The sequence below is a fragment of the Aythya fuligula genome, chromosome 2, assembly GCF_009819795.1.
Source record: "Aythya fuligula isolate bAytFul2 chromosome 2, bAytFul2.pri, whole genome shotgun sequence".
Classification (NCBI taxonomy): domain Eukaryota; kingdom Metazoa; phylum Chordata; class Aves; order Anseriformes; family Anatidae; genus Aythya; species Aythya fuligula.
This window is the reverse complement of record NC_045560.1, coordinates 133,669,806-133,690,794: the sequence shown is the minus strand read 5'-3', so window position 1 is coordinate 133,690,794 and position 20,989 is coordinate 133,669,806. Positions and strand designations below refer to the sequence as shown.

At 38.5% G+C, this 20,989-nt stretch overlaps 1 protein-coding gene across 1 annotated transcript; it reads left to right on the top strand.

The window, feature by feature from the left end:
- The first annotated feature begins 4,261 nt into the window (after positions 1-4,261).
- CALB1 (calbindin 1) lies at positions 4,262-20,879 on the top strand. Its single transcript, XM_032183272.1, has 11 exons — positions 4,262-4,348; positions 4,646-4,722; positions 9,288-9,362; positions 14,109-14,192; positions 14,281-14,337; positions 17,074-17,151; positions 19,585-19,640; positions 19,725-19,764; positions 19,854-19,907; positions 20,040-20,111; positions 20,530-20,879. The coding sequence occupies exons 1-11, from the start codon at positions 4,267-4,269 to the stop codon at positions 20,641-20,643; spliced, it is 789 nt and encodes a 262-aa protein (XP_032039163.1). The 5' UTR covers positions 4,262-4,266; the 3' UTR covers positions 20,644-20,879.
- The last annotated feature ends 110 nt before the right edge of the window (positions 20,880-20,989 follow it).

The window sequence follows — 20,989 nt, the reverse complement described above, 5'->3', positions numbered from 1 at the left end:
TGGCCTTGTTCATTATTAACACCTATATTAGATTAACATCTATATTCTTTTTTTTCATATGAAAGGCTGTATCTATGGGCTTTAAAGTGTTTAATATATGGTAGGGCTCAGGATTAAGGGCAAGCCTACTCTGTATTCATTTAAAAGTTACCGAAGTTTAAAAATTTGGTTAAAACCTTATTCACACATTCATGATGTTTCTCAGATGTTTAATGCATGTGAGTGTAAGAGAGACTTTTCCATACTATACAATCACAACAATGTTATCCTTAAAATCTAGGGAATCACTTGTTTCTAAATGCTTATGACTGTGACAGTTCTCTACAGGAGGGCAGGAGTGCAGCTAGCAGTAACAGCCAAAGGTCAATAATCAGAGAATCATAGAATATCCCAAGTTGGAAGGGACCCATAAGGATCATCAAGTCCAACTCCTGGCACCGCACAGGTCTACCCAAAAGTTTAGACCATGTGACTAAGAGCACAGTCCGCATTGCTAATCATCACTAATTGTTGGGTGGGAAAGAAGATGTTGATAAGGGAAGCCCAGACACGAGACTGGAAATCCAGTCCATGCTCTCTCAAAACCACATGAATTTGGCCTTTCAGAAGTGAGGGTACACAAAGATCCATCATGCCTGTGAATTATCTTCTGACCATGAACTGAGAATTACTGAGTAAACAATTTCTGCAGTCCCTGCAAAGAATTTGTGTTACTCATGTAAGATATTCTCATTTGAAAGTACTTTCATTTGGGTCTCTCTTGTACTACCTGCTCATCAGAATTCAAGTTTGTGATGTTTCAAGTCATGCTGATTTATTTACTTTTTTTTTTTTTTCAGTTGTGTGTATTTATTTATTTATTTATTTTGATGAGAATTTCTTACCTTATTATTTCTTGCTTTTATTTGCTGTTATAATTGGTATATTTGATTTTCACAAACCTTGAAGGACCCTTGGGATATTACACTTAAATGCTCTTCAGAGACTGAAGACAGAAGGTTGGTAGTCATAACTGGAAAGTCTCAGAAAACCCACATACAAAACAAAATTTTAATGAAAAGCATTTGTAGAAGAGCTATGAACAACAAATGCTTTCAAAGAAAATGACAGTCACTTGGATTCTGGGTCAAGTTTCCAGCTGGCTTCACTGTAGTTTTTTTGACTTCTGCCAGATATGGATCTGGCTCATTTTTTGTAAGGAGAACTTCAAGTAGCTCTGGATAAAATGAAAGACAGGGCTTATGCTTCTTAGTGAAGTAATTCATTAATCGATGTGTATATATGCACATCACCATACATATAATTTCTGAAAACATGAAGAACTCCGTCCTTGTATAAAGCCCTCTAGAGTCTCTGGAAGAATTTGCATGGACTTCATTGGGTTATGGATCACATCCTGTATATATCTGCATTTTTAGATCTTTTACTGTGCTTTCTCTTTCAATGGAAATTAATAGCTTCTTGGAATCGAAATGACCAGTTTCTGATTTAGTTTTGCATAAGAAGCAGAGTCCAGTAGGATTAAATATGAATGGTGGCTTGGTAATTCATTAATCATGAAAATATGGTGTGCAGTTAGTTACATAAGTGCTTATTTTTGCACGGAAATGTCTGCTACTTTTATGTCTGCGCAGGATCACTTCAAGTGCAGCGGCAAGAACAAATGAACTCATTCACCTCAACATATTGTTTTACAAAGAATGCTGAAAGATACATAAAGGCTCTGTAGACAATACTGATTTTGTAGATGTTAGCATAATGAGAGGTCAGTGCGTCCAAGTATCCTACCTGCACATGATTATACATGTCCCTGGTGAGGAGCAACAACGTATTTTCTAAGTCCCTGCGAGACTTTTTCCAAACCCTCTCGGCCACATGTGACCTATGCAAAATATTTTATTCTGAGAACTTTTGAAAATGTAAATATTACAGCTCCTTTTCATTTAAAAGTCTGAGCAGTCAGATGAGCCATGTCGGGCTGGCCCCAAACAATACTGAATTCTTCCCCACCATTCAGCTACAGATTTCTGGGTCAGGGATAAGTAACAAGGACAAGATTTGAGGTGCCATTTGAAAATGGTGCACAGCAAGGAGCAAACCAACATAAGATGCAAGTCAGAGGACTGTTAAAACAGGTTCAGCACTCAGTTTCCATTTGTGCATGCTGCTAGAAGCTGAAATTCTGCACTGAAGTGAGTAATTCAATACGCTTGGCAAATACAAGAGGTTGCCTCATTGGCACAGTTGTCTTCTGTGTAAAAATGATGGAAATGCCAATTCTACCTTTGTCTCCTTCCAGCGTCCTTGCGTCACTAGCACCCTGTTGTCTTTCCAAGCACAAAGGATAGGTGCGGGCTCGATTCACTGCACTTCCGCTTGTCATGGCCAGGGCCCTGCCAGGTACCTGCTCCTGGTTAAAAAAAAAAAAGCCTCATGAGTGCTCTGTTCTCTTGTCGTCATTGTTACTTTATGGAAATGCGTTAGCATGAGACTTTTATTTTCAAGACAAGTCATAGAGGTACAGTACAGAAGTGTCAGGATCAGTGTCAGGAACTGAAGTCTACTACTCTGAGAAAGCTGTGCCTGAAAGAGGGTGCCTAGATGGGAAATTGACCTAGCCATGTTTTTGTTTTTGTTTTTTTCACATGGCAAAACTCAAAGCTTGATTGCAAGGAAATATTGCAAATTAGTGATTTTGAAAGCGTGTAATGGTATTTGTGAATGTAAAATTGTCACAAACATTTTTTGCTAATACAAATAACTTGAGCTGAAGAGATTAAAGATTAGATTCTTGTGCCTTTCATCTCAGCTTTTGTTTTGTTCATCATCTCACAAAGCATAGATCAACATGAAGTTTCCCTTTGAAGAACTCGCAGCCATACAGCAGCAGCAGAAGGAGCAAAAGCTGCACGTAACAGGTGGAGAAACAGGAGAATGGAAAGATGAAGGGAATCAAGTATAAGGTCTCATGATTACTTAATTGCTATGCCCACATCTTGTTCCATAATGCATACAAGATTTCAGCCACCCAATCTACTGAAATCCCTCTCAGGACATGTCAGCCTTTAACTGAGCATCCACCTCTCATCCTGCTCCATCCCCCCTTGGCTTCTTGCCGTCTTCTGCTCTGCGTTATCCCATTCATTTTGTCCTCACACTCTATCTTAACATGCTGCTGTCCTACCATTGCTCATGTTAATCACTTCACACATGGAGATTCCCAGGTTTCCCAGCTGTTCTCATCCCCCATCCTTACTATATTACCTCCTGTATTTGGCAATGCTCTGGCAGCCAATCACCTTGGCCATCACACCCTGCTAACTCAATGCAGCACGTGAGGAACATTGCAGAAAGGCAGTTTCTGAGCTTCAGAGTACCGAGGTCACACAGCCATCCTAATGGGGACCTGATCATTAGTATGGATACAACTCCATGTCACCCTGCGACAGAAGGAAGATCTTTGGCAAGCTGCTCTGCTCCCTCCCACCAACCCACAACTATAGGAGGGCAAGTCTTGGAAGATGGTCTACCCAAAGAAAAAAACTCTAGGCCAGTCAGAAGTGGCAGTGTCCCTCACCCCCCTGCACTGCAAAAGAGTGACCTTACTAGGGTGGTGTTTCATACTGTGCTGTTGGGATGAATTTACCCTCTAGGGCCATATATTTAAGTTTGATGACCCTGTTGCTGTGCTGTCTCGATACGGATATCTCAATACCCCGAGAAACTTCAGTTTATAGGGCTGCCCCACTGCAGAGATGAAGCCCATGCCGAGCTACCTGCAGACACAGTTTGGGGACGGATCACTCACGAATGGGGTGACCCCAGCACCTCGAACGGGACCATCCCACAGAGCTGACACCCAGCACCCTTCCCCAGCCGGGAACCCGACGGCTCAGCCGGCAGATCCACGACCACCACTTCAGCATCAGGACCCCAAGATAACTTGGGGGGACCCGCCGGCCCCCAACCCTCCCTCCCCACGCCGAGGGAAGGGCGGCACCCTCCGGGGGGAGACCCCGGCCCCCCCTTCGCACGCAGGGCGGGCAGGGCAGAGCCGGGAGGAGTGGCCGGCCGGGGCGGCCCCAATAAATAGCCCTCGGCGGGGCGGCGGCGGGAGGAGCCGTCGGAGCCGCCGCTGTCGCCGCTGTCGCCGTCGCTATCGCCGTCGCGCCGGCCGCGGGCAGAGTCAGCACCGCGGACAGCGCCCCCTCCGCGCCCCCCTTCCGCGCCCCCTCCGCGCCCCCCTCCGCGCCCCCCTCCATCATCATGACGGCGGAGAGCCACCTGCAGGGCGTGGAGATCTCGGCCGCCCAGTTCTTCGAGATCTGGCACCACTACGACTCCGACGGTGACTCTCGTCCCTTCCCCGGGGCGGCAGGGGGGCGGCTGGAAGGGGGGCTGCGAGAGGGGAGGGGGACACAGCCTCTGGGGGGGGGGGGGGAGTAAGACGGGGGGAGAGGAGAGATCCCCGCTCTGCCACCGCCGCCCCCAGCAGCTTTGGGGTCGGGGTTGGGGTTGGGGTCGGGCGAGGTGTGCCGGGAGCCCCCCGGAGGCAGCCCTCGGGCCGAGGAGTCTCTGCCGGCGCTGGAGAGCGGAGAGAGTTTGGAGGGAGCGGTGGCCGCAAGCGTAACTCTTTTTGTTGTAGGCAATGGGTACATGGATGGGAAGGAGCTACAAAACTTCATCCAGGAGCTGCAGCAGGCGAGGAAGAAGGCAGGCTTGGTAGGTTAACGTTTCCGTCTCCTCCGGGAAAGAAGAGTTTTCTTGAGCAAACTCCGGTGCCCCGATTCCTCCCCTGCCCTATGGCCATCACACGGTGCATGCAGGAGCCTTAGCAGCAGAGGGAAGTAGGGCAGTTAGAAATCTGCAGGTTTAATATGAAATACATCGTCTGGTTTGGAGAGGGCAGGGTCCATCCATCTGGAGAGCAGGTCCCATTCACATCTCACCAGGCTACGAGCTGATACGTCTAAAAGGGCTTTAAAAAGGTCAGCAAATGCGTGGACATTACCCTTTTGTCATGGATGGGACTTTATCCCATCACAACCCGAGCCAGTTATGTACTGATGCTTAAAAAAAGAGATGGAGAGAGAGAAGAAAAACGAGCAAGCACTTCAAGTTAGTTGGACTCTGCTTTAATTTCGTGCTTAATGGGCAGCATGGGCTGAAATGCATTTCTGCCCCTTGCTGGTCAGTAAATAGATCTGCAGATGACTGCCAACCACTTCGTGCCCTTCACCAGAGTTGTACACCAGGAATACGAGTATCAAATCCTCATAGTTTAAATTGCTCACAGGTCCAGCAAAGTTTTTGACAATGTTGTCAATGCAATTCTCCACATGAGTTATTAATGTATTGATCGAAAATTTCCTCCAAACTATACTCTCTTGGGAAAAAGAAGGGGTGGGGGGAGAGAGGAGAGAAATAAATGATTCCGTATAAAGATCTGAATTAAAATAGAAGTAAAGCTTTTTAACAAGTTATTTACCTTTGAAATAATTAGTATCAATTTCATATATGTATAAATATATCAAATTTATTGTAGTCAATCTATGCAGAAATACTTCCGAAGTAACAGTAAAATTTTAATCTAACTGAATGACATGTCTGCATGGATGAAATAGGTTATTACTTCATATAAGTATACCTCCAAATCGAGCAATAGCTTTTTGGTAATTAACTTTGCTTTGAAGTTATATATTTTAGAAGTGACTGAAAAAAAAAAAAAAAGTATGCCTCAGTTTATTCTGTGGAAATTTTTATCTTTTAGTAATTGTATGAGTGTAAACTTCACGGATCTGAAAATCTGTCTCCCAGCAATGCCTCTAATGTTACTGCAGTCTTGGTATCAGTTAATTCTTCTTATAGCCATTGGTGTAGACACTCATTTTCATGAGTGTTAATAACTTTAAACTAAAATTTCAAAGAACTTCACAAAAATAGTAAATGAATCTGGCTTCTTTTAGAAAGAAAAAATTGTATTTTTGAGTATTTTTTTTTCACAGAGAAGGTTAAACACAACTTCAATATCTTTCAGGTAGTTCAGCAGAACAAATCTCTCTTTCACAATAGAGTGCAGGAAACTTAAGTATGTCCATTAGAAAGGAGATACTGAAGCCTGTATATATTTAGTATCAATGGTATTCTCAGTAGAAATCCTTATACAATTTTCAGAAGTTAAAAAAATGAATTAGAAGCTTCAGGGGAAAATATCAGTTGTTTCAAAATCAGATTCTTTTCTGGCTCCAAGGAAGTGTGCACCTTCTCTTAAAAAAAAAAAAAAAAAAAAAAAAAAAAAAAAAAAGCCTGCTCAAAGTAACACAGAAAAGCCTATCAGGATTATTCTTACCTGCTACGTTATTTATGCTGTCTTTTGCATAACCTCTGCCTGTATCTCACTTTTTTTTTTTTTTAAATGCTCAGATGTTTAATTAAGTTTTTCTTTGCCATTTCTCTGAATCAGTTCTGGTTTTGGAACTTTCTTTTGAAAAGAGCAATTATATTGATCTGTAGAAACATCATATTTGGTACTTGGTTCATTGGCTCTCCTTTTGGTAGATGTTACATTGGATGCTGAAGTCTTTTTCTAGATTATGGATATATGTCATCTTGGGTTTCAATCTAAGCTGATTCTTGGATTTGAAGGCTCATTTGCCAAACAAGCATCTCATTAGTTCGTGTCTTGTCTCATGGGATACTAATTCAGTAGCTTCAAATTTCTTTCCTTTTGCCAGAAGGGACACATTGAGAAACTAGTGTAGGTTATATGTCATTTCCTTGGCTGTCCTTCTTTTAACACCCCAAAGCTTCTTTGTCATCATTAACTTCTGCATTTCAGGTCACTCTCCTGCTCACTATTTTTGAAATATTCAATTATGCATTCTTCATAGCTGGATTTTACATCAGTCATGCCATATGCATTAAAGAATCACATTGATTCTGTCATTGAATAGGATGGTTTAACATTTCCCAATATTCTTCCCAACTACAGAGCTGTTCTAATTATGTTCTAATTCTAATCCTTTTATTAATCCACTCGGTAAGCCTGTACTTTCATGGTTGCTTTTTCTCAGACGGAGCAGTAGCATGCAACCCGACTGATGTTAGCCCCATGACTGGAACTGCCTTTGCTCCAGAGGGTGCATGTGCACTCAGAAGTGTCAGGGCTTGGGCTTTCCTTTGGTCACACTATGTGTTTTCACTGTGGTAGACAGTGAATTGATCTGACATACTTTCAGACACTTTGAAAGAACTGCCTCTTTTTAAAGATAAAAGCTGTATAACTATAAATGCATAGCTTCCATTTGCTGTGCCCCACTTTTTATGCCTTATGTTCTCTACTTAGGTGTGCCCATTGCCAGAAGAAACTTCAGGGTGTTTTGACAAAGAGGTCAATAGAGAGGCAATCAGTATCTTAGACAAGTTTTTCCACATCTGTTACTTACTTTCTCTGCAAATGCAGATGATGACATTATTTCTCCAGAGAAATATGCGATTTAATAGGTGTTTATGAATGCAGTCGTGTAAGTGTTTCTGTAGTGCCATCTGTCCTTACATTTTTAAAATCATTCCAAAAAAGTTCCAAGTTCCACTTGGTTTGATAAGTGTCTCTTAAGTTTTAAGAGGGCAGATGAAGGTGTGAAGAACAAGTTTCTTAATTTCAAGCATTGCGCACTGCATCTGTATCAAGATTAGGACTGGACTTGATTAAATTTAAGCAAGTTTTTTTGACTGAAAACATTCATTTGAATAACATGACTTGAAAAATTCGTCAACAAGCTGAAGAGTAACTGAAGTGAACACAAAGTGGGTGAAAAAAACCTTTCTGGAGAACATACAAGAGGAAGAGCATCTTGTTTTGTTTAGCCTGTAAGCAACTGTGCCTCCTTCAACAGCTGGACACTGTCTGGCACTGTAGAAGTGCTGTGAGAAGGATTAGCAAAATATTTAACCAGGACTAATTAAAATCCAGGTGTCTAAATTCTCCATTCCAACTGCTAAGCAAACGTGCCCACTTTGGGATCATAAGATGAGAGGTGACATTGAACTGCATTGTATTAATAACGACATCTCTAATTAAAGCCCCGGCAAATTACTAACCTGCCATGGATGACTTTGACATAAATAGGATACTAGGCCATGATTGTATCAGCTATAAAGAACTGACATTTTAGGTAGCTTTTGTAGTTGAAATTTGGGACAAACTACAACTGAGTTTGTACAGCTGAGATTCCCTGTGTCTCCAGTGAGAGAATCACTTAGGTCCTATGTAATCAGATCTATTAGAGCAACTAAAGCTTTAATCTAAAGGCTGCTGTATCTTCATCTATAACTGTAGAATTGTCAATTATTTTAACACAGCTGTAGTCCTGATTCTTGCTGCATGGCTTAACTAGCTTAGACCAATAGAAAATGTAAAGAAAATTAGAAGTTTAATCAGTATTGAAGGTTGATGACAGCTTATAGAAAAGCAACGCATGTCCAGTTGAAGTGTAAGTACAAGTACCTTTGCCGTAGCCTAGGCAGAAGACAATCTCCGAGTACAAATGTATATCAAGAGACATAATTTATATAATGAACAGCTATGCTGGCTTTATTCTGTCAGATTTAAGGTACTGCTCAAAGCTTTCTCCCTCTCAAACCTGCTTTTCTACATTACAGCAGTGACATTTGGATACTGTTTTTATGATAAGTAAATACTACGCAGTGAAAAATGTGATAGCCTCATGAGTTTTTTTTAGGGCTAAAATAGCATCCATTGTTCAGGTAAAATCAACTCAAGGATGTATAAAGACTATATTGGTGTTCAGATGTATTATACTGAAATGTTCCTTATTTTGAAGGATGTTGCACTGCCTTGAAGTTTGTCATTTAAAAGTGAAAACATAGAAAATTGACTAATAATTACCAATGAACTTCACTGTTATCCCCTTAAACAACAGAGCTGTTATACACATCTTCCAACATGTCTTCTTTTTTCATTCTGTAAACTAAAATAGGAGTATTTAGATCCAAGTATTTAGATGCCAATTGTTCTCGTTGACTATAATATAATCCTCTGGGAAGTAAAATTTATCACAGTGACATTATTCATCATAAAAAATTTACTCAATTTTATAACAACTTGAGTAATAAGTGTGAATAAGTGTGATATAAGAGTAATACAGTAAGTGCAAATACTTTGTTAAGTGTAGTAAATTATTTGGTGACTAAGAGAATGCTCCAAGTAGTTTGTGTATGTTTCTCTGTATTTTATAAATGATAATTCTCACATTATAACTTCACAGGATTTAACACCTGAAATGAAAGCTTTTGTGGACCAATATGGCAAAGCTACTGATGGAAAAATAGGAATAGTTGAGGTAAGATAATCACTTTATAACAAATGATTAACACGTTTATTTGTAGAAAATACATTTAGCACAGAACAATATGAACATATTATGTAAATAGTTTGGATTTTTAGTAACACAGAAAATTCTTTCTCTGTCTTAGAATCCTTAGCATTTTTTTCACTAATGACTTTTTTTTCTTACCAAAAAGTAAAGTGCTCCTTACCCTTCTCCAGATAATTTCAGTAAACTTCATTTAGCTTTGCATGCTTTATTCAGTACAAATAAGCATCAACAGCAATTTAGATTTCCTGTGAAGCAGCTAACAGCTCCATTTTAGAAATTGAAATTGCGAAAAGTAAATATGATTTATTTCTATGTATGATACTGAACTAATGCTCTGTCACCACTCCTATAATTAGGGCAACACACAAGTGAATGTAACTAGGCAGTCGCTATATGTAGCTTATTCTAAAACAGACATATATGGTAAAATAGCACGTTAATCATGTTAAATTTAATCAAAATTTTAACAGTAGTTGTGATCCAGACCTTTCTTGAACTTGAAAAAAAATTTTAGGGAGAAAATTCCCGTTTCTTCCTCCCACTTTCTAAAGAGAACAGATATGCAGTCAGCCAAACTGTTCTACACTTACAGGCTCTCAATAACTGTATACATGTAATTTAGACAACTATCTAGGAAGCAGGGAACCATTGTGTTTCCTCTTGCTTTCATTGTCCAGTGCTGCAAATCAAAAAGGAGAATTTGTTGGGTTACAGCTTGAGAAGTCACTATGTCAAGCCTAAACCTACAACTCATTTATGTCACACGGAGTGCTTTGAGACTGAGGCTTTATTATTAAATGCTATTATTAAATGCTTTTTTATTATTATTTTTTATTTTTTATATTTTCTGATACTAAGAAATTTGACCTAGAGAGCTAATTAAGAAACAGCTAGATACAAGCCACGTCTGCAAAATTTCTACAGTGACCAACTCTGGGTCAGTAGCTATTTTTAAAATAGAGGACTGAATAGAATCTGTAAAAGTCAATAGGATGTATCACTGCTGATATAATAGATCACTTCAGGATATCTTTTGCCCTCTGTCATGTGTCTGAATTGCAAATACTTGTTTAAATGCGTATCTATTTATGACTAAACTATGGAAATATGAAAAGTTTCTTTCACTTACAGCTATAATCTATTTTAAAATTGCATCTTTTGACAATATTAGCATTGATCAAGTACTTTTGCGTCTGAAAAGAATGTGTGTTAATTTGTACTAACAAATTGTTTGCACTAACAAATGCTTATTCATTTGCTGTTGAATAATCCTGTTTAATTTAGTATTTCTGAATACATGTAATAGAAGCATTACATGCTAGAAGAATGTGTAGAGACTTTGCAAAAGCAAAAGACTGTGGTTCTTTGCTTAGGGAAGATAACCAAGAGTTTTGCCTTTCAAGTTCTATTTCTGATTGTACTATTGACTTAATGGGTAAAGGTGATCAAATCCCACAAGGCCTAATACTGTAAGGTGCTTACCACCTCCAGTGAACTGCCAGCCATGTTCAGCATCCACTGAAGCCACTGAATATTGACAGCTCTCAGTTCAGTGACTGAAGGGACTTTTTCCCTTAATATAGCAGCTTCCTAACCCAAAGGCTATATTTTTTTTCACTGACATCAGCAAGAAGCTTGATTTGGAAAATGCTGATGGGACTCAGACTATGTTGTACGTGCAGTATGGTGCTAAAGTTGCTATTTGGACTTGATTCTCCTTCCTTGTAAATAAAAACGTCCACTAATTTCAGATTGCTCCCATTTGCATTGTACAGCAAACACTTCTTCTGAAAAAAGTATATGAATGCTGTTTAAAAAAAAATTACATAAATGCATTCAGCCTTCCAGTCATCATAATGAATACCCCAGCAACTGAAGGAAAATGTTCTAGCAGATAATGAATGTTCAAGGAGAGGTTTGTTGAGCTAAGATATAGAGGAGGCCTGGGTGGCTTCACAGAGGAAGGAGTGGATTTTCAGCTTTGTGCTCAGATTAAGCGTCAATTCTGTCTTCAGAAGCACACTGTACTTAGCCCACTAGTTTTTATCCAGTGCCTACAAGCTAAGTGCAGAGCCTGACCTGTCCACTACCTTGCCATTTTGTAAGAGACCTTTCGTTCACCTTTTGTACTCATTCAGGCCAATGCTTGCACTAAAATGTGAAGGTGGAACCTGGGGGTTTGAAACTCAGGACTGCAGTAATTCCACATTGACATTATTTGACACTTCCACCATAAAAATAGCTACTTATTAGCCTAAAATATTATTTTTACTTCTGTTCTCTATTATAAGATTTTGAGAAGCAAATTCACTGAGTTATATGAAAGGTATCTTAATGATCAACAAAATTTATTTAGAGAATGACTTCTAGATAATAGCTCTGTTATTGTTTTGATATCTGAGAATATTTTTTCTGCTATGTATCCTATAAAGATCTACATCAGCTTGTAGCTGAGTATTATTACTATTACTTATGATAAAGAAATAGCTGATGTTCTCCATAAAAGCAGCAGAGTGCACAGAAGCACCCCCAAAACTGCCTCTGTTGCCATGCATAAGAACTCGTGGCAGTCTGCACTCTTACTGAAAGACACTCACAGGGTCCCAGCATGCCCATCCTCACGAAGAAGTCTTCATCAGAAACAGCATCGGGTTCCCATCTTTCCTTTCCATAGCAGGGAATGGGAAATTCCCTATCCCTTAGTACTGCACAGGTTTCAATGAAAAGCAATTTAATGCTATTTGATGCTAGGACAACTGGACTTTTCCTTAGCTATATTGTTCATATGATACTAAAGGGTTTGAAAGAAGGAAAACAGAAAAGACTTATTTTTGGCAGAAGTCTGAGCTAATATTGAATACTGAGCTACTACGTCTTTGTAATGCAAAAGCCTGTGCTTTTCTCTGTGTGACACCTACAAAGGGCAGGAGGTATAGTTTAAAATAATTTTCTTCCACAGGTAATATATTCTGTGCCTCATATCCAGTTAGGTACTGCTAGTAAGCTGTTAATGATGCTTTGGAAAGTTCTTGTTTTGCATTTAGCACCCTTGCAAAATTCACCAGATTTAGCTATAGCTGTCCCCCTAACTAGGACTTCCAGTTTCCACACATGTAGACTCTTTTTCATTGTCATAATCAGTCCCTTCCCTCAACTTTTTTTTTTATAATCAGTCCTTCTATCCAATGTTTACTGTTCAGTAGCAATGCTGATTTACTCCAAAAGTCAAAGCCCCCTCCCATGGGAGAAATAAAGAAAAGTTTTCATAAATCAGTACAAAGTTGCACGCGTTTAGCTGTTGCGTATATACAAATGTGCACTTACCCATTTATGTATATGCCATTTATAATGGGGTAGATTTCAAAGGCTGCTGACAAAAAACACATTGTTTAAGTTGATTAGGTTTGGTTTTCAGCCATTTAGCAAAAGCACTCAGAACGCGGTGATGTGCTTGGCAGTCTGTAATCAACGGCTCCATTTCTGTAAGGAGAGTACTCTGACGCATGTTTGCAGTTGCACCAGCACTTAACGCATATCACTCATTTCTTGCACAGATAATTTTAGAGAAACTAGAGATCCGTTTCCATCACCTTGTGCCTATAGAGGGAGAGGGAGAGCTGAAGTCACCTACAGTGCAACGAGAATCAAATTAAAAAATAAAAAAATCAAGCAATTAGACAATAGTACGGAAGAAGGCAATAGCAGAACAAGGGATTTTAGGATGTGAAATGAATGCACAGAAACAAAAAATTTGAATACAAATTTTAAGATGGGGCTACAGGAAGTCTGCAGATGTCATTTTTCATAAAAGAATGCAGCGAAGAAATCCTGCTTTCTCCATTTTCTCTTCCTAGTAAGCACAGCTGGTCTATTCTTCAAGTAAAAAGTTTTCTCTAATCAAAACATATTTCATACATTTTGAGCACAGAAAAAAAAATATTAGGCTTTTGTTAAAAACAAATCATGATTTTACATGAAATTATATAGCATACTCTCCATCTTCTACATTTGTCACTTGCCAAAATTGAGTTATAGTAAATGAACATTTTCAAAAATCAGTACAATAATGTCTGATTTTAAAAAAGCCTTTTGTAGAGCATAGGCATTGGAAGAACCACCCCTGATTTTGCAGGGCTAAAAGCCCTTTTGATTCCCTTATGGTATTTATAGCTCTTCTTGAACACATCTCTGCCTGACAAATGATCGCCAGTTGCCATCTCCTTACCCTACCCACTTTCTTTTTCCCTCCTGTTTTGTTTTTTTTTTTTTCCAATTTATTTTTCTGCTTTCCTTACACGTTCTTCATGTCAGTGCTCCCATCTCCTTCTTCTCTTACTCAGTACCTGTTAGTAGTCTTTCTTCCTCACTTTCTTATTCATGGTCCTCCACACTCATCCATGCTTCCTTCATGTTGATTCCAAGGTTTTCACCAGATTCTTTGCATAGGTAATTTTTTTCCCTCTTCCCCTAGCTGACCCTTCAGTAAACTATTTCACTGTCTTCTCTCAGACCTCACTTCTGTTTGACCTCGATGAATATGGCAAAACCAGATGCATTTTCCAAATGTTTTGTCTAACAATGACGCTTCCAGTGGGGCCACAATGGGGCAGTGGGATCATGAAAAATTTCTTGCTTCTTTTGAAGCTTTCATACTCTTAGGCTCGGCTGGGCTAACAATCAAAATTTAATCTTTTTAAAAATCTGTTACAGCTTGCTCAGATATTACCGACGGAGGAGAATTTCCTGTTGTTCTTCAGGTGCCAGCAGCTAAAGTCAAGTGAAGACTTCATGCAGGTACAGTGTGAAAAGTTTCCTTTTGTAAAATCACCCAAGACCTGATTGCCATAAATACATCGTCAAATCATCTGTGTTCTGATTGCAGACATGGAGAAAATATGACAGTGACCACAGTGGCTTCATTGATTCTGAGGAACTTAAGGTAAGCTGATACCTATGAGTGTGCACAAAATGAGAGCAGGCATTGGATTACAGGCACGGGATCTTTTTCTTCAGACACCCGCTGGTGTATGTATTTGCATTTCAGACACGACTGAAAGGCAATATGATTAGCTGATGTTTGTATCACCAGTGAATTATTTTAAGTGCAACTCTAATCTGATAAACGTTTCTAAAAACATAGTTTAATTTGGATTGATGTCTGTCTCAAGCGACTGCGAATAGCAGGTACTCTAGTTTAGAAGTAAGAAAGGTGATTTCTGCCAAGGGAAACCAGATAGGCCTGTGAAAGCTATGTTGTTCTTTTTGTTTGTTTGTTTTGGTTGGTTGGTTTGTTTTTTAGGGTGGAGGGTTAGCTATGTGGTTTTTCTTTTTCCCCAAGGGCATTATGACCACTAATCACTATGCTACTGGGCATAGTAGGCTCTCTCGAGTATCACGTAATCCATACAGTTTCCACTGTAATGCTGTTAGGCTAACACAGCTAGACTTATGCTGCCCTGCTTAGATAACTTGGTGGGAATTTGGACTCAATTTTAGTATGTGCAAAAAGATGTTCAGAGAGAACCTCCCGTGTTCCAGTTTGTGCCCATTGCCTCTTGTCCTCAGCACCACTGCAAAGATCATAGCTCTGTCCTAATTGCACCTTCCCTTCAGGTATTTATAGACGTTGGTAAGATCCCCCCGGAGCCTTCTCTTCTCCAGGCTGAACAGTCCCAACACTCTCAGCATCTCCTCATAGGAGAAATGCTCACTTATGGCAGAGTCTGAGCAGAAAGAGGCCATTTTCTACAGTTCAATTGCTGTAGCTTAAATTCAGAGGAGTCAAAACACTTCATAGCAAGAGAAAGACCTAGGAGTGTTTATCCATTTTACCTGGAATATTTTGCCCTTATGTGGTATTCTAAAGAAGAGCTACATAAACTTTTATTAACCAGGAGGTCCAACCACCTGAAATCCTTACAGCTCTTCTCTTAAGAACAGGACTCCAAATGATAAGATTCAGTTTATTCCTTTTTCCTTCCTCTTTGAGTTTGGTACCTGTATGACATTTGCCAAGGGTCCCTATTTGATTTATCCCTCAGACAGATGAGCCCATTCTTTGGCTGCCTGCTTGCAGCGGGTCGATGTGTCTGAAGCTGTTAGGAGCAGGAGGAGGCCAGGCACACAGCACCCGAGAGCTCTCCAGCTGTTAGACGGTTCCTTAAGAACTGTTACCACTGCTATAATTTCAATTAGACTTGAAAAGACAGGGCTGATTGAGAACCAGCTGAAGAATTAAGAAATTTTAACTGGTCATAATGGTCCCACTCTCTCGTGCTGTGAGATTTTGTTTGGCTCAGAGAAACAGGACATTGAAAAACTCTGAAAGGAAGACATAAATGTCCAGTTGTATTTTTAGGAATGGTAGACATTTTTTGACAAGCCAAACATTTTAAGTATTTTCTATGTAAGGAGTACACCCACCTATAACTTCCTAAGAGAAATTTAAGCTGGAAACGAGCAAAACTTTTCAGCAACAATCATGGCAGTGGAATGGAGCAGACAGACCCCCCATCGCTGCATGTATTTAGGAATGGTTTGAAAATAGCTCAGATCAGACAATGATGTTGGACATTCAGATATCAATGATCCTGCCTTGAGACATGGAGATGGACTGGATAGCCTTTCAACATCCTTCCCAGTCCTATTTTCTGTCAACGCACAAAAGATTAAACATTTCTCCATAAAGTCCATTTACAACATTTCGATCATACTCTTTGTGTAGAACCTAATAGGAGGGCCTTTCAGCACAGAGGGGGCCAGACTGAAAGAGCTATGCTAATAAGTAATATGGCTATTAACATGGCTGCATTCAAATTCAGGGATGAATACACATATTCAAATTGATTTTCTTATGAATTACCCTATTTTCTGTCTTGAAATGTGACCCAAACTTCCACAGAGATAATGGTACTCCAACTAATGATAGTAATTAGTACTTCATTGAGCACTGACAGACATACGGACATTTCAGATCTTGTAATAACCTTGGCAAATAAAGTGATATCCTTCTTTTTAATGTTACTAGTACAGCAGTTTAAACCACTGCATAGAGAGAAATAATCTTATTTGTTAAAGTGAAAATGTCTGGTGTTTAAAATGCCTGGTTAAAAAGTCATGGGATACCATGTCAGGTTCTTGTTCTAAAAAATAATAAATCTGATGAATCTGGCCGCACACATTTAAAGAATAAGGTAGGAAGGAGGAATATAGATTTACATGTTCATTTCTGGCATCAGGTGCTGCCATAGGCAAGGAGAAAACCTGATTAATCATTGATCTTTTCTGTAAAATCATTCCTACGTTGCAAGAAGTAATTAGACATCCAAATTTTCCGAGCAGTTTCAAGGTTAATTAGTTTAATTTACTGATAAAGCTGATTAGAAAGCCAAACTATTTTTTCCAAATTCACAATACAACAAACGGCATACAATGTATAATGTTTTATGAGTCACTTTTTCCAAATAAAACTGCAGTATACTGGAACTGATCAAAAGAAATTTTTATGGACCTAACTGTTAATTAATGCTTCTTTTCGTACTTATTTTGAACCTCAGCAGTAAATATTAAAGTGGGAGTAAAATAGTATTTCCCATTACCTTAATCTGAAATTAACAAGACAAGCATTTTATACAGTATTAAAAATTCACATATTGCTCTCTATTTATTTTAACAGAGCTTCTTGAAAGATTTGTTACAGAAAGCAAATAAGCAGATTGAAGACTCAAAGCTAACAGAATACACAGAAATAATGGTAAGATTATTTACAGGCATATTTCATCAAGATTGGTTTAATCCAAATTGTGTTTATCTTCAGCCACTGGAAGGTTCCAAATGATTTGGAGCCCCACCAGGTCCTAATGATGCCAGATGTGTCACTGCAACACAGGCATGAATCATGGCATCAAGCTCTGCCAGTACTCCTCCAGCCATAGTACTCTGATGCGTAGAGCTTTCAGTAAAACGCTCAGGAATTCTGAATCTTCTTGGCGTTTATATAATATCAAATCAAGTCATAGCATAATGCAAATAATTGCTTTCCCAGGCCATCAGGTGTAAAACTAAAGTCTTCAGAGTTCACAGGAGAAAAATTTTGCCTGTCATAAGATTAATTATGTTGTTATGCTTAGATCAAATTAATTTGAGGCTTCCTCTTATATTTTCCTTTCTAGCTGTGCTGTAGTGTCTGTCTCTTGTTCTAACAGCGATCAGTGCACGGTGGTTTCTTAACAGATTTACAAGCACCTCACTCTTTTTGTTTCCTTCACGTAATTACAAAAGAAGAAATTAATGCTTTAGATGAACACTAGAACAAAACTGTCACTTTTCTGGCCTTAAATCAGCTTGTCATTGGGGCATTCTTTCCATGTCACCACTATGGTGCTCCATGGTAGAGACCACTATGGTTTCTGAATGGATGTTTCAAAAAGAAAAAAAAAAAAATCAGAATTCTTGTCTTCAGGAAATGTATAACACTATGTTTGTGTTTTCCCAGTTTGGATTCATCCTAAAATATTACTAGCAATCAAAAACATGTTAGGTAAACACACAAGCCCTCAAACTGGACCAAAGCCTAAGAATGATTGATCAAAACTTGTGCCTTTTCTGACAGAAATCTGCTTGTTTGTTGTACCAATACAAGCCATTTACCTGCAATTATTCCCTGGTGAAGGCAACACATGCATCCTGTTTGTTTAGGGAGGTTTTGGACCTTCATCTTAAAGTGTCCTCTCAGTTTTGGTCTCTGCAGAGAGACACATTGACAAAGAATTAGCAGCAAAGTAACAGTAAAGAAATTATAAAATCAACTCTCCCATAATCTCCCCAGAAACTAGAAGAGAAGACTGATGGAAAACATACAGCACGGAGCAGCTGCAGGCAGGCACAGCATGACACTAACAACCCATCAAAATATGTTGACTTTACAGCTCCTACTGCGTACCTCCTCCAAATGTAAATCTCCTTTCATGTGGAATGCGTATAAGGCAGATGCTTCTATACAAGGAAAGCAGGTGTTAAAAGGAGCCAGAGTGTTACATAGATTGTTTATAGAATCAGCACCTTTTCTGGTCTCCATTGCCATTTTTTGGTGAATTACCAAAGTGAAATTGGGTATTTTTTTCAATGGAATTGTTTCTGTATTTAAAAGGATGTACACTTACCTCAATGAAAGACTCCACTTTTCCTCTTCTCTAAAAATTACATCTAAAATTACTGTGATTGAAAGTGGGATGGAGTGTGGGTGGTAGTGTTTTCAGTACAATGCCTAAAAATGCATTGTACAGTTTGCTGCTTTTGTGACTCTTTTATACAGCAAAGGCAAAATAATATTTGAAGGTAGAAAAATGGAACTATATAGACACAAAAATCGGCAGAGACATAAAAATTAATCCTATGCAGCATAAATATCTCTAGGTACTTCCATGTGTGCTGTTTGTGCCCCTCAATCCTTTCAAGGGCTGAATGGAAAGCACTTTAATACAGTAGGATGATTAAAAATGATTAGAAATAGTATTCACTTATTTTGTCAAATTACATCAATATATTTATTCTTATAAATTAGTTATAATTACTTGGAGATATTTAATTTCCCATTTTAATACTATCAAAAAAATGTCTTGGTTGTCTAGAGCACCTCTTTAGGCTTTTCTTAAAATATATCACAGAAACAGAATGTGATCTTTACTTACATATTTAGACCTAGCAGCCAATTGAATAAAACATCTATTATTTCCTAAGGAAGTGAATGCCTCGAATTCTATTGAACTTTACCTGAATGTTGTTCCACTTTAATGAATAGAGAATAATGATGCTATTGTTAGATATGAAGCCAAAAGTAAAATGTTATCATGTCAACACTTCTCTCCCTTATAAATAATCATATGCACTTTTCTTGCATGGGACAATCATCACTGTAGGCAGGTTAAGACCTGTCTTAGAGTAGGTTAATCAGAATTGTTCATCTCATTTCTTACCAGGCTTTTGCAGTAGAATTAATTACTATAAATTACTTCTTCAGCACTTTAAATAAATGTATTACGCTGTAAATGTGACAGTTTGAAACCTGGAGCCATCATTTCAGTTTTAAGCTAAGCATAAATTTCAGTGAAATTGTTTTCCAAAGAAGCATTTTCTTTATCATGGTGATTAATTGTGATTAGTAATGTAAAAATATATATTCTTTCAGCTCAGGATGTTTGATGCAAACAACGATGGAAAGCTGGAGCTTACTGAACTGGCCAGGTATGCCTTCTGTCTCTTTTCATAAAAAATACCATACTAATTGATGTAAATATGCTGAATTTGTTTTGTTCTTTGTATCCAAAGGCTACTCCCAGTACAGGAAAATTTTCTTATTAAATTTCAGGTATGAATATTTATCATCTTAAGATTACATTGTTACCATCACACATAATAGGTTCATTAATGATCTTTTTTTTTCCTCTTGGTGTTTAGGGTGTCAAAATGTGTGCAAAAGAGTTCAATAAAGCCTTTGAGATGTATGATCAAGTAAGTCCTGAAAAAACCTTCTTAGTAATTTATTAGATTGAGGGCACTTCTTTTCTGAAGTTGTTGAAAACTAGCTGTAACTTCGAGAGAAAAAAATAAATGCTCAAAATTCTCTTTAATATTATTTTTCAGGATGGGAACGGATACATAGATGAGAATGAACTTGATGCACTGCTGAAGGATCTCTGTGAAAAGAACAAAAAGGTAATCCTAGAGGGCTTTTTTTCCCCTTAGAGATTAGATTTAATTTGGATTTTAAGGACACTTTAATCCACCCAATTAAGATAAATATAGAACTTCTAAGTCATAATTCCTGAAGTCAAAGCACAACTAAAAATCTTGGCAGAAGTCATAGCAGTGTAAAGCCTTAACTAAGGGAGTTGCGATTACACAGCAACACTATCAAAAGCTTGTTTCTGAGACATCAGCTATCAGCAATCTAACATATGCCTATAACATGGATCATGTACAAATATATAACAACATTTTCAATGTGTTACTGTTGGACAGGCTGAGAACACCCTTTTTTTTTTTTTTCCACCTTATTTTCTGCCATTGGCAGCAAACTTGTTCATGCTGACAACTAAACAGGATTATAAAGCATTATCTGTTCTTTAAATAGGAATTAGACATTAACAACCTTGCGACATACAAGAAAAGCATCATGGCCTTGTCTGATGGAGGAAAGCTGTACCGAGCAGAACTGGCTCTCATTCTCTGCGCTGAGGAAAATTAGAACTCTTCTCTCATGTCCACTTAACTAGTGATGTACTCTATCTACACAATAACTGTGCACTATAAGGGAGTAGGCTGTATTTTTAAACTGCATATAGAAAATTAGCCAGGATGTGTGGCACATTCCTTTGAGTTTGTTTCTATACTGTTTGTAATGTACAGTTTTTGTAACAATAAGATTGATAAAGAGAATGTCTATGTTTGGGCCAGTCTGTATATTCAAAAGAAACTAAAATATGTTGGCTTTTTTTTTTTTTTTGGCTTTCATAAACACAGCTGGAAAAAACTATATATATACCTGCTGACATTTTGTGGTCATCATATCCTTTGACACTTGCAACATTTTT